Raw genomic sequence first — 16,485 nt, 5'->3', positions numbered from 1 at the left:
ACGTTCCCAGAACAGGCAAAATGTTCACTTCCGTTCTTAGAACGTTTAAAAAACATTCAGTTTTACCGGTACGGAAACTTCTGGCTTTGTTCCCAGAACCAATGGGAAACCAAAAACGTACCTTCCCATAACTTCCTAGATCAAACTAGAAGGGTTAGGGGGGAACCAGTTCAACTGCTTCTCTGCCAGTCGATGTTCACCTGTCTGTCCTGTGTATGTGTGTCTGTGTCTCAATCGCATACTCTTCGTCCTCAAGTAGCTCCTCCTCCTCATTTTGCAGGCCTTTCATCAGCGATGACCCTTAAGCACATAAGAAATGGGATCATGAATGTAAGGGAATTGTGTAACTACAAGTTATCAACCTGTTTGCAAGGTGACAAAGTTACTTTTTAACCCCCCCCCAAAAAAATGTTTTTACATTTTAATATCTGATAGTCCATAACTGAAATATTTATGCTCATGTATGCCTGTAGGTAGTACACAAGCACAAACCAACCAGCTAGACCAGGCAGGATGATTTTGTTACCAATCTGACCACAAAGACTGAGCTTTCATAGTCATGTGATCCATTATCATAAGATTAGGCAATACAAAGACAAAATACCCGAAGTGCTGCTTGCACATCCTCATTGATTCACTGGTGAAGAAGAGGCAGGATATTTTATGCTAGTTTTCAAATTTCCCTCCCCACTCAGAACACCCCCAACAGTCCTAGCTAAATTCTTGCTTGAGAAATTTCTCTTTGCTAGGAATATTTTTGACCATTTTAATTGAAAATAATTACAGTAAGGTACTTTATTGTTACCCAGAAAGTATTTGATATTGAGATAAAAACGGCTGCATTGGACCTTTAAATCAAGTTTTTAATTCGCCCGCTTTTATACACGTCAGCCTCGGCGTGCTTGTGCAGAAGTAGGAAAGATGGCTGCTTGTGCAATACGACGAGGCTTTCTGACTACTGTCAGTAAATACAACAGGAAACACACACATAGAATATTGAGTATTATTGAAGGGAGTAGTGGACTTGAGGTGAAGAAGAGACCCCGGTTACCGTGTTTAGCATGTGGATTGCCCAACATTCAGCAGACGAGGTTTATGTCGTCACGGTAAGGGCTACCTTCTAAGCTAATGTGACCTAGCTAGCAAGTTAGCTAGCCAGTTCGTCCACTGTCTTGAATTCTGCCCAATAATGCATCAATAGCAGCCACGTTGTATTCCTTCTCTCACCTCTTTCCTTCGCTTGTGGATTTCTATGGACAACACATCAGCTGTATGTGACCAGGCGAAAAAAACAGCCTACATCGTTGTCACCATATTAGCTAAAGTAACGTCATAGTCAGCATAGCTAATAGAACTAACGCGTTAGTAAACCCGATACAATCATGCATTAACGTTAGTGTACAGTCAGTAAGCATTTACACCGGTGGGCCCCGGTGGAAATAAATTTGTAATACCAAAAGCTTACCTTGACTTGGAAGACTTCCAGTGTTGTGTTGGAAAGTCTCAGTCAACTAGCTAACATAGCATTCCCCTGTTTCAGTAGGCTAAACCAGCTAGCTGCATTTGCTAAGTGATGCTTCTCCATCATTTTGGAAGAAATTAATGTATTTGTTAAACTGTTAAACTATTGTCTTTCTCTCTTTGAGTCAACTACTCACAACATTTTATGGAGTGCTAGCTAGCTGTAGCTTATGCTTTTAGTACTAGGTTCATTCTCTGATCCTTTGATTGGGTGGACAACATGTCAGTTCAGGCTGCAAGAGCTCTGATAGGCTGGAGGACGTCCTCTGGAAGTTGTCATAATTACTGTGTAAGTCTATGGTAGGGGGTGAGAACCATGAGCCTCCTATGTTTGGTATTGAAGTCAATATACCCAGAGGAGGACAGAAGCAAGCTGTCCTCAGGCTACACCATGGTGCTACCCTACAGAGTGCTGTTGAAGCTACTGTAGACCTTCTTTACAAAATAGTATGTTTTAATCAGTTATTTGGTGATGTGATTATATTTAGTATAGTTTTATCTAGAAAGTATACATTTTAATATTTTACCATTTAAATTTTTATGAAATTCACTGAGGATGGTCTTCCCCATCCTCTGAGGAGTTTCCACTGATATACACTACCATTCAAACGTTTGTGGTCACTTAGAAATGTCCTTGTTTTCCATGAAAACGTACATGAAATGAGTTGCAAAATGAATAGGAAATATAGTCAAGACGTTGACAAGATTATAATGATTTTTAATTGAAATAATAATTGTTCTTCAAACTTTGCTTTCATCAAAGAATCCTCCATTTGCAGCAATTACAGCCTTGCAGAACTTTGGCATTCTAGGTGTCAATTTGTTGAGGTAATCTGAAGAGATTTCACCCCATGCTTCCTGAAGCACCTCCCACAAGTTGGATTGGCTTGATGGGCACTTCTTCCTTACCATATGGTCAAGCTGCTCCCACAACCGCTCAATAGGGTTGAGATCCGGTGACTGTGCTGGCCTCTCCATTATAGACAGAATACCAGCTGACTGCTTCTTCCCTAAATAGTTCTTGCATAGTTTGGAGCTGTGCTTTGGGTCATTGTCCTGTTGTAGGAGAAAATTGGCTCCAATTAAGTGACGTCCACAAGGTATGGCACGGTGTTGCAAAATTGAGTAATAGCCTTTTTTCTTCAAGAGCCCTTTTACCCTGTACAAATCTACCACTTTACCACCACCAAAGCACCCCCAGATCATCAGATTGCCTACGCCGTACTTGACAGATGGCATCAAGCACTACTCCAGCATCTTTTGATTTTTTTCTGCGTCTCACGAATGTTGTTCTTTGTGATCCGAACATCTCAAATTTATATTCGTCTGTCCATAACACTTTTTTCCAATTTTCCTCTGTCCAGTGTCTGTGTTCTTTAGCCCATCTTAATCTTTTCTTTTTTATCGGCTTGTCTGAGATATGGCTTTTTCTTTGCAACTCTGCCTAGAAGGCCAGCATCCCAGAGTTGCCTCTTCACTGTTGACGTTGAGACTGGTGTTTTGCGGGCACTATTTAATGAAGCTACTAGTTGAGGACTTGTGAGGCGTCTGTTTCTCAAACTAGACACTAATGTACTTGTCCTCTTGCTCAGTTGTGCACCGGGGCCTCCCTCTCCTCTTTCTATTCTGGTTAGAGACAGTTTGCACTGTTCTGTGAAGGGAGTAGTACACAGCGTTGTACGAGATCTTCAGTTTCTTGGCCATTTCTCGCATGGAATAGCCTTCATTTCTCAGAACAAGAATAGACTGACAATTTTCAGAAGAAAGGTCTTTATTTCTGGCCATTTTGAGCCTGTAATCGAACCCACAAATGCTGAAGCTCCAGATAATCAACTAGTCTAAAGAAGGCCAGTTTTATTGCTTCTTTAATCAGCACAACAGTTTTCAGCTGTGCTAACATAATTGTAAAAGTGTTTTCTAATGATCAATTAGCCTTTTAAAATGATAAACATGGATTAGCTAACACAATGTGCCATTGGAAGACAGGAGTGCTGATTGCTGATAATGGGCCTCTGTACGCCTATGTAGATATTCCATTAAAAATCTGCCGTTTCCAGCTACAATAGTCATTTACAACATTAACAATGTCTACACTGTATTTCTGATCAATTTGATGTTATTTTAATGGACTTTTTTTTTTTGCTTTCCTTTCAAAAACAAGTACATTTCTAAGTGACCCCAAACTTTTGAACGGTACTGTATACATGCGTGCGTACGTACGTACAGTTGAATTCGGAAGTTTACGTACACTTTGGTTGGAATCATTGAAACTCGTTTTTCAACCACTCCACACATTTCTTGTTAACAAACTATAGTTTTGGCAAGTCGATTAGGACATCTACTTTGCATGACACAAGTAATTTTTCCAACAATTGTTTACAGACATTATTTCACTTATAAATCACTGTATCACAATTCCAGTGGGTCAGAAGTTTACATACACTATGTTGACTGTGCCTTTAAACAGCTTGGAAAATTCCAGAAAATGTCATGGCTTTAGAAGCTTCTGATATGCTAGTTGACATCATTTGAGTCAATTGGAGGTGAGTGGATGTATTTCAAGGCCTACCTTCAAACTCAATGCCTCTTTGCTTGACATCATGGGGAAATCAGCCAAGTCCACAGAAAAAAATTGAGACCTCCACAAGTCTGGTTCATCCTTGGGAGCAATTTCCGAACGCCTGAAGGTACCACGTTCATCTGTACAAAAAATAGTATGCAAGTATAAACACCATGGGACCATGCAGCCGTTATACTGCTCAGGAAGGAGACGTGTTCTGTCTCCTAGAGATGAACGTACTACAGGTCGACCGATTTATGATTTTTCGATACCGATTATTGGAGGACCAAAAAAGGCCAATACCGATGAATCGGACGATTTTTATTTATTTGTAATAATGACAATTACAACAACACTGAATGAACACATATTTTAACTTAATATAATACATCAATAAAATCAATTTAGCCTCAAATAAATAATGAAACATGTTCAATTTGGTTTAAATAATGCAAAAACAAAGTGTTGGAGAAGAAAGTAAAAGTGCAATATGTGCCATGTAAGAAAGCTAACGTTTAAGTTCCTTGCTCAGAACATGAGAACATATGAAAGCTGGTGGTTCCTTTTAACATGAGTCTTCAATATTCCCAGGTAAGACGTTTTAGGTTGTAGTTATTATAGGAATTATAGGACTGTTTCTCTCTATACGATTTGTATTTCATATACCTTTGACTATTGGATGTTCTTATAGGCACTTTAGTATTGCCAGTGTAACAGTATAGCTTCCGTCCCTAACTGGGCTCAAACCAGGAACACATCGACAACAGCCACCCTCGAAGCAGCGTTACCCATGCAGAGCAAGGGGAACAACTACTCCAAGTCTCAGAGCGAGTGACTTTTGAAACGCTATTATCGCGCACCCCGCTAACTAGCTATCCATTTCACATCGGTTACACCAGCCTAATCTCGGGAGTTGATAGGCTTGAAGTCATGAACAGCACAATGCTTGAAGCACAGCGAAGAACTGCTGGAAAAACGCACGAAAGTGCTGTTTGAAAGAATGCTTACGAGCATACTGGTGCCTACCATCGCTCAGTCAGACTGCTCTATCAAATAGACTTAATTATAACATAACACACAAATACGGGCTTTAGGTCATTAATATGGTAGAATCCGGAAACTATCATCTCAAAAACAAAACGTTTATTCTTTCAGTGAAATATGGAACCGCTCCGTATTTATCTAACGGGTGGCATCCATAAGTCTAAATATTCCTGTTACATTGCACAACCTTCAATGTTATGTCATAATTACGTAAAATTCTGGCAAATCAGTTCAACGAGCCAGGCGGCCCAAACTGTTGCATATACCCTGACTCTGCGTGCAATGAACGCAAGAGAAGTGACACAATTTCACCTGGTTAATATTGCCTGCTAACCTGGATTTCTTTTAGCTAAATATGCAGGTTTAAAAGTATATACTTCTGTGAATTGATTTTAAGAAAGGCATTGATGTTTATGGTTAGGTACAGTCGTGCAACGATTGTGCTTTTTTCGCAAATGCGCTTTTGTTAAATCATCCCCTGTTTGGCGAAGTTGGCTGTCTTTGTTAGGAAGAAATAGTCTTCACACAGTTCGCAACGAGCCAGGCGGCCGAAACTGCTGCATATACCCTGACTCTGTTGCAAGAGAAGTGACACCATTTCCCTAGTTAAAATAAATTAATGTTAGCAGGCAATATTAACTAAATATGAAGGTTTAAAAAGATATACTTGTGTATTGATTTTAAGAAAGGCATTGATATTTATGGTTAGGTACACGTTGGAGCAACGACATTCCTTTTTCGCGAATGCGCACCGCATCGATTATATGCAACGCAGGACACGCTAGATAAACTAGTAATATCATCAACCATGTGTAGTTAACTAGTGATTATGATTGATTGATTGATTGTTTTTTATAAGATAAGTTTAATGCTAGCTAGCAACTTACCTTGGCTTATTACTGCATTCGCGTAACAGGCAGGCTCCTCGTGGAGTGCAATGTAAAGCAGGTGGTTAGAGCGTTGGACTAGTTAACTGTAAGGTTGCAAGATTGAATCCCCGAGTTGCCAAGGTAAAAATCTGTATATTTTTCCACAGTAAAACAAGTCCTATATCGACATAACCTGAAAGGCCGCTCAGCAAGGAAGAAGCCACTGCTCCAAAAGTGCCATAAAAAAGCCAGACTACAGTTTGCAACTGCACATGGGGACAAATATCGTTCTTTTTGGAGAAATGTCCCCTGGTCTGATGAAACAAAAGTAAAACTGTTTGGCCATAATGACCATCGTTATGTTTGGAGGAAAAAGGGGGAGGTTTGCAAGCCGAAGAATACTATTCCAACCGTGAAGCACGGGGTGGCAGCATCATGTTGTGTGGGTGCTTTGCTGCAGGAGGGTCTGGTGCACTTCACAAAATAGATGGCATCACGAGGAAGAGAAATTGTGGATTTATTGAAGCAACATCTCAAGAAATCAGTCAAGAAGTTAAAGCTTGGTCACAAATGGGTCTTCCAAATGGACAATGACCCCAAGCATACTTAAAAGTTGTGGCAAAATGGCTTAAGAACAACAAAGTCAAGGTATTGGAGTGGCCATCACAAAGCCCTGGCCTCAATCCTATAGAAAATTTGAGGGCAGAATTGAAAAAGCGTGTGCAAGCAAAGAGGCCTACAAACCTGACTCAGTTACACCAGCTCTGTCAGGAGGAATGGGCCAAAATTCCCCCAACTTATTGTGGAAGGCTACCCAAAATGTTTGACCCAAGATAAACAATCTAAAGGCAATGCTACCAAATACTAATTGAGTGTATGTAAACTTCTGACTCACTGGGAATGTGATGAAATAAGTAATTCTCAACTATTATTCTGACATTTCACATTCTTAAAATAAAGTGGTGATCCTAACTAACCTAAGACATTGAATTTTTACTTGGATTAAATGTCAGGAATTGTGAAACTGAGTTTAAATGTATTTGGCTAAGGTGTATGTAAACTTCCGACTTTAACCATACATACATTCCCAGTCAAACGTTTGGACACCTCATTCAAGTGTTTAAAAACATTTTTACTATTTTTCTACATTGTAGAATAATAGTGAAGACATCAAACTGAAATAACACCATGTAGTAACCAAAAAAGTGTTAAACAAATAAAAATATATTTTTGATTCTTCAAAGTAGCCACCCTTTGCCAAGAGTGTGCAATGCTGTCATCATTCTCTCAACCAGCTTCACCTGGAATGCTTTTCCAACAGTCTTGAAGGAATTCACACACATGCTGAGCACTTGTTGGTTGCTTTTCCTTCACTCTGCGGTCATCTCAATTGGTTTGAGGTCGGCTGATTGTGGAGGCCAGTTCATCTGATGCAGCACTCCATCACTCTCCTTCTTGGTCAAATAGCTCTTACACAGCCTGAAGGTGTGTTGGGTCATTGTCCTGTTGAAAAACAAATGATATTCCCACTAATCACAAACCAGATGGGATGGTGAATCGCTGCAGAATACTGTGGTAGCCATATTGGTTAAGTGTGCCTTGAATTCTAAATAAATCAGTGTCACCAGCAAAGCACCATCACACCACCACCTTCATGCTTCACGGTGGGAACCACACGTGCGGAGATCATCTGTTCACCTACTCTGTGTCTCACAAAGACATGGCGGTTGAAACTGAAAATCTCCAATTTGGACTCCAGACTAAAGGACAGATTTCCACTGGTCTAATGTCCATTGCTTGTGTTTCTTGGCCCAAGCAAGTCTCTTGTTGGTGTCCTTTTTGGTAGTGGTTTCTTTACAGCAGTTTGACCATGAAGGCCTGATTCACACAGTCTCCTCTGAACAGTTGCTGTTAAGATGTCGGTTACTTGGACTTTATTTATTTGGGCTGCAATTTCTATGGTGCAGTTAACTCTCGGCAGCAGAGGTAACTCTGGGTCTTCCTTACCTGTGGTGGTCCTCATGAGAGCCAGTTTCATCATAGCCCTTGATGGTTTTTGCGACTGCAGATGAAACTTTACAAGTTCTGGAAATTTACCGAATTGACTGACCTTCATGTCTTAAAGTCATGATGGACTGTCGTTTCTCTTTGCCTTTTTGAGCTGTCCTTGCCATAATATGGGCTTAGCCCTATTTGGTAAAATACCATCTTCTGTATACCACCCCTACCTTGTCACAACACAACTGATTGGCACAAACGCATGAAGAAGGAAAGATATTCCAAAAATGTACTTTTAACAAGGCACACCTGTTAATTGAAATTCATTCCAGGACTACCTCATGAAGCTGGTTGAGAGAAAGTTCTGTTACCGAAATCCCTCATTTGTTTAGGAAAAACATTCTGTATTCCCTCACAAGCCAAGATTAAATACTGCAGAATTTGTGAAATTGTTTATCCGACTTGTTGTGAGGCTTGGTGCGCACGGAATCAGTAGACTATTAAACAAACACTCACAGGCAACAGCAGCAGGATCTGTCTTATTTCTGTAGATGTATATGGATGATTTATAAAGTCAGACACATTTTAACGTTAGACTATTGGTTATAGATCTAATTAAGTTGGCGTTTCCTCTCCTCACTTTTCATAGACAATGAAGGCAAGGGCTGTTTTCTCGTCTCTAACTCCACTCCTGCCTCCACCGCATTGTTCTCAACACCAATATGCTGGTTAACTTTGCTTCTATGGACATAGCAACATGGTCTAGGAAAAGGTGCCAATTCAACAGCGCACTGATGGGTTTTAGAACCACGGACAGCAACCGCTATCCAATGCGGGAGAAAGTGCATTTGTTATATTATTTGCACCATTTGTTCATACATAATATAACCATATACAATTTCACTAGCACGTCTTCGATTGATGGACCGTGCCATCCTCACGGCCCCAACAATGGATCAGTCCACTCAGACAGATGTCTTGTATACCATGATTTATTTTTGTTACTGCTCGACTAAAGAAATCTCAGTCGACCAACAGCCTATCGACCAGTTTACTAAATGGGGTCAGCCCTAGCTGCAAGCCTGGTTGTTTTCAGACAGGTCAAAGTGAGAGTGTAGTAGAGGTCTTCTCGTGTCCTAAACGTTGGCCCCGGGACCCGAGAACAATCGGACCCAAACCTGAATGCACCTGACCCGTACCCTAATGGGTCCGAGCCTAGACCAGACCCAATTGGAACTGAGTGACAAAATTACATTTATCAGCCCTGTTGCTTTTCTGGTTAACGAATATATCTTTATATGTTGGCTAGGCTTTCTGTAAGTCAATAAATGCACTTTATTAGTGTGAAATACATATGCTATACAGAGCTGTAGTCGGGTCTATCAGCTGTAGTTCCATAGACCCGATGACAATCAAACAGGACCTGACCAGGACCTGAGGGAAAAGTTTGAATTTTGGACCCGGGCTCCCTCGGGTCTCCGGTGTTAGGGTAAACCTGTGAAGACCTAGAGTGTCGACTTACATAGCCACTAAGCCACCTATCGTGGAAAAAGTGACATTGGAACACTAGTAGGAAGTTGGCAACATATTTGACCTATATTAGCTAGTTCACTTTTTGTCTGAGTGGAAGAACGTAGAGAGCTTTGGACCCATCTACAAAGCCTGATCTGCTGTTGATTACATAAGAGTGCAGGTTAGCTTGAGCCAGCACCGAGTAATGAGTCCTATTTATTTGCCTCCCTTGTGCCAAGGGAATAAATGTAGAAGGGGTGGAGGGCTTGGGTTGACATGGACCCCATGATGTTGTTAATTGGAAGACCGATCCAGCTTGTAATTCTGTCTATACTTTATGTAAATCTTGTGTAAGGTATTGCTGTCCTGTTATTTCTCTCTCAATGAGAACTTATTTTTGTTACGATAATCTCCATGAAATGAGGAAACATTTGTTACCGATCTGACCCTCCGTTTTTAACAATGTGTTTGTGCTGGTATTTCAGCAGCCTGGTTGTTGTTCTTGTCAGCGACGGTATTATAATCCAAGGGTCAACCTCTGCCAGTAATCCCCAACATAGCTGATGAACACGCAAGCCTTTGGTCAGATCTCTTCTATATCACCTGCCAATAATATGGATATCTAGAGGAGCCACGCAAAACTAAATCCCCCATCCTGTATCACCCCCCAATGTTTTGAAGAATAGATCTGTCCAAGTATGAGTGACTTGAACACAGCCAGCTGTTGTTCACAATACCTTGTTGATATAATTCTGCAAAGGGAATGACATAGATTAGACTTGGTATTTATGTTTGTTGAACTTTGATAAATCTAGGTGTTTTATTCAATTTGTCTGATTTTTGAGATTAAGCTTTAGTCCAAGGGGGATGACTATGAGATGACATGTCATCTCAGTGCTCATGTTGCGTATTGTGTGCACTAGGTTCCATTTCCAAGCTGTTACAACACTTGGCTATGTGAGACTAATGTAGTTCTACAGTGTGATGTAGAGGTCTTCTTGGGTCCAAAAAGTTGGACCCGAGGACAATCCGACCCGACTACAACCATACCTAGACCCAACCCATACACTAACGGGTCCAAGTTTAGACCAGACCCAATTGGACCCGAGTGACAAAATGATATTTATCAGCCAAGTTGCTGTTCCGGTTAACAAATAGGATCTGGGTCAGATTTCAGGTATTCAGGTTCGGGTGGACCTGTGAAGACCTCTAGTGTGATGTGATTTTTGTTCCTGGTTGTCATAGTGTGGCCTGTGTTTGGCAGGAACAGGCCAGAGGGGAAGGTTCTGGAGACGGTGGGAGTGTTTGAGGCGTTGAAGCAGCACGGCAAATATGAAACGGGCCAGGTAAGAGGGGCAGCGCCATGCGGTTTACCAACCCAGACCAGAGCTATTGGTCAGCCCCCCCCCCCCCCCCCCCCTCCATAACCATACTGATCTTTTGCCTCGCTGTCCTAGACCTAAACATTAGGGGGCGACTTGATTCCTCTACACAGATTATGCCTAATCTTGGACTGAAAATAGATTTTTCATTGAGCTTGCTTTTTAGTGTAGAACTAGTCATAATCTGTGTCTGAGGAACCGGTCCTAGGTGAATGGTGGCTCTGTACAGTAGGCCTAGCCTATACTGTAGTTGTCCTTGTCACAAAGGGTGTTATCAACCTCAAGTCTGTTCCTCCATGTTCTCTCCTCAGCTCTTCCTTCATAGTGTGTTTGGCTACAGAGGGATTGTGCTGTTCCCCTGGCACGCCCGTATCTATGACCGAGATGTCATTCCTCCCATGTCTGACAGGTGCGTTTTACATCTTCTTAGAAGTGTGTTTTAATGGTGATATATATATTTTTTATATAAACATTTTTACACCCATGTCCCATCCTCAGCAAGCCAGAGCCTCCTGGTTCACATGGGTCAAAAGAGGTGAAGGGGAAAACTCATACTTACTACCAGGTCCTCATCGACACGCGGGATTGCCCTCACATAGTACGTAACCTCTGAACACTACCAATGCAATGCCATTGTTCTTGCTGACTAGGCCTAAATGATGACATATACCAGACTGCTAGTCTTCTAGTTGTTTCTCCTGTTGTGTTGACAGTCTCAGAGGTCTCAGACAGAAGCAGTGACGTTCCTGGCGAACCATGATGACAGCAGAGCCCTCTATGCCATTCCAGGTAAACAACACATGACCCGCTGCTCCCTGTGTAGTAAATGTGGTACGTGGCTACGTGGTTGGATTTCTTTTCAAACGGGACATATTGAATTCTCCCACCACCCACAAAAATGCGTTGAGTTCTTATCAGGAACTGGCACTGTCAGTGTGTGTGAGTAATCTTGGCTGCCACGTGATTTTGTATAACTAACCTAGTTACTTCCTTGTACTACTTCTGTCCCTGCCAGCCTCCCTCCTGACTGGCGTTTTGCCTGGCTGTCAATGTGTGTGTTTCAGGTCTGGACTATGTGAGTCATGAAGACATCCTGCCCTACAACTCCACAGAGCAGGTCCCCATCCAGCACGAGCTGTTTGAGCGCTTCCTCATGTTCAACCCTGACAAAAGTAAGCGCCAGCAACTCGCTGTTTTCCAGTTTCCACGTGTCATTTCATTGTACAGCATAGTACACACTGAGTGTACAAAACATTAAGGACACCTTCCTTATATTGAGTTGCACCCCCCTTTTGCTCTCAGAACAGCCCCTGTTGTTCGGGGAATGGAGTCTACAAGGTGTCGAAAGTGTTCCACAGGGATGCTGGCCCATGTTGACTCCAATGATTCTCACAGTTGTCAAGTTGGCTGGATGTCCTTTGGGTAGTGGACCATTCTTGATACACACAGGAAACTGTTGAGCGTGAAAAATCAAGCAGCGTTGCAGGTCTTGACACAAACCGATGCGCCTGGCACCTACTACAGTACCCTGTTCAAAGGCACTTAAATCTTTTGTTTTGCCTATTCACCCTCTGAATGGTACACATACACAACAAAAATCATTATTTAATCTGTCTCCTCCCCTTCATCTACACTGATTTGAAGTGGATTTAGCAAGTGACATCAATAAGGGATCATAGCTTTCACCTGGTCAGTCTGTCACAGACTTGAGGTTGGAAACATGTTTTCTACACTCGGTGTACATTTCCAGTAATTTTTTGGAACATTCACAAATTACAACTTCTTCTTCCAACTTAAACATTCAGTAGTACTATAAAGTGTTCAAAGATTTGACATTCACAGGTACTGTAAAGTATACAATATATCCAGTTACTTTGTGGGCATTCACAAGTGTGTGTATGTATGTGTTACAACTGTGTAAACTGAGCATTCTGTGTGTCCAGCCACCCCAGCTCCCCCGTTCAGTGCGAGGGACACTCTGAAGGCATGGCAGGAGAAGAACCATCCCTGGCTGGAGCTGTCTGACGTGCACAGAGAGACGACGGAGAACATCAGGGTCACCGTCATCCCCTTCTACATGGGCATGAGGGTAAGGATGATGTCGCTGTTTGGACTATGAGGCTCTTTCTCAAAAATCTGCCTTCCTTTTAGCTTCTTGTTATTTTGTGATATCAAATTGGTAGTTAGTCTTGTCCCATCGCTGCAACTCCTGTACGGTCTAGGGAGAGGCGACGGTCGAGAGCCAAGCCGCACTGCTTCTTGACACACTGCTCGCTTAACCCAGAAGCCAGCCGCACCAATGTGTCGGAGGAAACACCGTATAACTGGCAAGCGAAGTCAGCTTGCAGGCGCCCGGCCCACCCACAAGGAGTTGCTAGAACGTGATGGGACAAGGACATCCCAGCCGGCCAAACCCTCCCCTGACCCGGACAACACTGTGCCAATTGTGCGCCGTCTCCTGGTCGCGGCCGGCTGCAACACAGCCCGGAATTGAACACGGGTCTGTAGTGACTCCTTTAGCGCTGCGATGCAGTGCCTTAGATGGCTGCGCCACTCGGGAGGCCCCCTTGCCACTTATTTTTATTGCTCTGATCTGAAAGAACTGACCAGGTTCTTCCACCATATTGTTTTCCCCTCGAGTCTTTTTCAATCTGTGCAGATGAAGGTTAAGACATTGAGAGAAAGCCTCTGTTTTAATTATGTCAGTTGCTATCAAATAAATATTATACCAGGTACTATGAGATCTTTCCATAACTCAACCCTTTCAATAATGTTCTGCTCGTCCCTGAGTCCTCCCACTCTGTCGTGTGATTCTTATGATGATCTTGAATCTGCCTGAGCACAAAGAATAAATGCAGTATTTTCTTTCTCAGGATGCTCAAAGTTCTCATGTGTACTGGGTAAGTAACATTTATTTTTTACAATTCCCTGAAAAAGTACAAATAATTAGAACTTTTACCAATGTATGATGTAGGACTCGTATATCCAGTCAAGGGTACAAATGTAGACTGTAAGAACGGCAACATAATGTGTCCCCGATGCTTATATGGCGTGTGTGTCAGTGGCGGTACTGCATCCGCCTGGAGAACATGGGCAGTGAGGTGGTGCAACTGAGGGAGAGACACTGGAGGATCTTCAGCCTGTCAGGCACCCTGGAGACGGTCCGAGGCCGGGGGGTCGTAGGTCGGGTCAGTAGTACAACCGCCACCACACAACAGAATTACAAACTCTCAATGGCTGTCTCTGAACCTTACTAAATGCCAAAACACTTGCTTCCTCTGTCCTTTGTTTCCTCAATTCCTCTCCAAGCTCATTGGCTGAGAGGATCTATGGTCAGAGGAAGCATGTATTTGACACAGCCACTCATACAGTATGTTACTTCCACGACTGAGTAGAGGCTATAACCTATGTTTTTTGTCTCCAGGAGCCAGTCTTGTCCAAAGAGCAGCCAGCCTTCCAGTACAGCAGCCATGTTTCCCTTCAAGCACCCAGTGGACACATGTGGTAAGTACTTCTACACACAGTAACGTTGGAGCACACAGTGACGTTGGAGCTGCATTATTAACATGAGTTAAGAGTATTGCAGCAGACACAGCAGTACCTGAAATGCAGGTTTATGGATGTTCTGGTCTGAGAATGACTTAATAAATTGGTTTTGCTATTTGAACCTGGTCCTTGCCTTAAACATAAGCTGGGGAAACATTAAAATATTAATTGACGTTTGAGTGAATCTTGCACAGATTTACAGGCAAGTAAACAAACGATCTAAAACACAGACGGAAACGCAAGTGTAACTCAAGCTTTCCAACATTAAAAAAAATAACATCAACCTTTCTCCCATTTTAGTACAGAGGTGTGATGGTCAAGATTCTAATGATGCTCTCTCTGTGCAGGGGGACGTTCCGCATCGAGAGGACGGACGGCTCCCACTTTGATGTTCGCATCCCCCCGTTCTCCCTGGAGAGCAACAAGGACGACAAGGCACCCCCTGCTGGCTACACCTTCTGAGGCAACGCAGCAGCAGGGCCACGTCCCTCAGCGCAGTCGAACAGCCAAGCCATCCTTAGGAACGGATCAAAACCCTTCCTCTGCTACTTTTCCTCATTTGAGATTAAGAAACGTATTTAATCGAGCACATTGAAGTTAGATTTTCAATGAAAAGGGACAAAACATGTCCTCCCAACACTGTGTTGTAGCTAATGAAAACTTCAGCTTTTTAGTGGAAAGGAGAAGGACAAGCGATCCGTCAGAGGTTGTTGATTGAGACCGTTCTGCATAGGTAGAATGGCTCGGTGAGCACTGATGGTATTAGCTTGTATTGTTAGGAGTGGGAATAAAATATGCCAATTGTTTCTCTCAGCTGTAGTTACTTGACCCAGAGGTAGACGTCTGGAGCCAGGCTCCCTTGTATTTTATTGGTGTTTTTAAGTAGCTCAAATTAGCAGACCCGTTGGGAAACCATTTGAAAGGACTTTACTAAATCCAAATAGAACGTGTCCAATAGTAGCCCTACTCTTTAAGAGTCCTCAGTCACGTCTAGACCTCATGTTGCTCTCTGATCTATAGTGTTCTGCAAATTCCTCTGAGTGTTGTTTGGCTTGTCTGTCACTTCTGTGAGCCTCCGTGATGGGGCCTGTGGTGAAACTTAGAAAAGGGAAAGTGAACCTGTGGTAGTGTCTCAAATGGCACCCTATTCCCTATAAAGTGCACGTGCCCTGGTCAAAGTGGTGCACTGTATAGGGAATAGGTTGCTGTTTGGGATGAAGCCTTTGAATGTAATAAGAAAGTGAATACAGGAGAAATAGTGACCCACATTGATGTTACCAACTGTCGGTTTGGCTGATGTGAGGGCCAGATTCAGAAGGGTGCAAATGTTCTGTTTCAGATAGAAATGTCATGCATAGAGCAGACATGGTTCTTCATTCTACATGAGAGAATCATGTCTGTTCCACACAATGCATTTATCGGAACATTTCATGTTGTTGCGCCCTACTGAATTTGACCATGGTGTGTGTGTTGGTGAGGGAGGTGTCTGGGAGACTGACTGGCTGCTATGCTGTTCTAGTCTGTAGTATCTGTCCCTTGAGTCAGTTCTGTTGGTTGGAGTCTCAAACTTAGATTTTGCTTTGTTAAAGGCGGAAACTAGCTTTTTGATGGGTGATGTGAAATTACTGTCTAATGATTGAATGGTAATCTGTAAAATAAAGTTGTAAAGAAAAATAAACATCAATTTCAAAGAGATTGTCCATTTGCTGATTGATACAGTGACTGTTAGTCTACCCCAGGGTTTCTCAAACTTGGTGCATGTTTTGGTTTTTGCCCTAGCACTACACAGCTGATTCAAATCAACTAATCATCAAGCTTTGAAAAGTTGAATAAGCTGAGTAGTGTTTGTGCAAAAACCAAAACGTGCACCCTTTTGGTCCCAAGGACAGAGTTTGGGAAATGCTGGTCTATCCTTGCAGGAGAGTGGGGCATTCGGCTGACGCTGCAGCTGAGAAATAGAGCTGTGCGCACTCAGCGTATTAGGACAGCAGAAGGTCATACGTTCCCCCCGACCCGCCCCTCTTGCTGTTCATCTAGAAACCTCATGCCAGAA

General features: G+C 42.6%; 1 protein-coding gene across 1 annotated transcript; it reads left to right on the top strand.

The window, feature by feature from the left end:
* Positions 1–879: 879 nt before the first annotated feature.
* LOC139549057 (polymerase delta-interacting protein 2-like) lies at positions 880–16,125 on the top strand. The gene is made up of 11 exons (XM_071359148.1): positions 880–1,106; positions 10,769–10,850; positions 11,198–11,295; positions 11,385–11,484; positions 11,600–11,675; positions 11,951–12,058; positions 12,839–12,975; positions 13,760–13,786; positions 13,949–14,074; positions 14,311–14,390; positions 14,780–16,125. Exons 1-11 carry the CDS (start codon positions 922–924, stop codon positions 14,892–14,894), a joined length of 1,134 nt encoding a protein of 377 aa, XP_071215249.1. The 5' UTR covers positions 880–921; the 3' UTR covers positions 14,895–16,125.
* Positions 16,126–16,485: the final 360 nt, after the last annotated feature.

Source organism: Salvelinus alpinus, chromosome 22 (genome assembly GCF_045679555.1).
Source record: "Salvelinus alpinus chromosome 22, SLU_Salpinus.1, whole genome shotgun sequence".
Classification (NCBI taxonomy): domain Eukaryota; kingdom Metazoa; phylum Chordata; class Actinopteri; order Salmoniformes; family Salmonidae; genus Salvelinus; species Salvelinus alpinus.
This window is presented reverse-complemented; position numbering and strand designations above follow the sequence as displayed.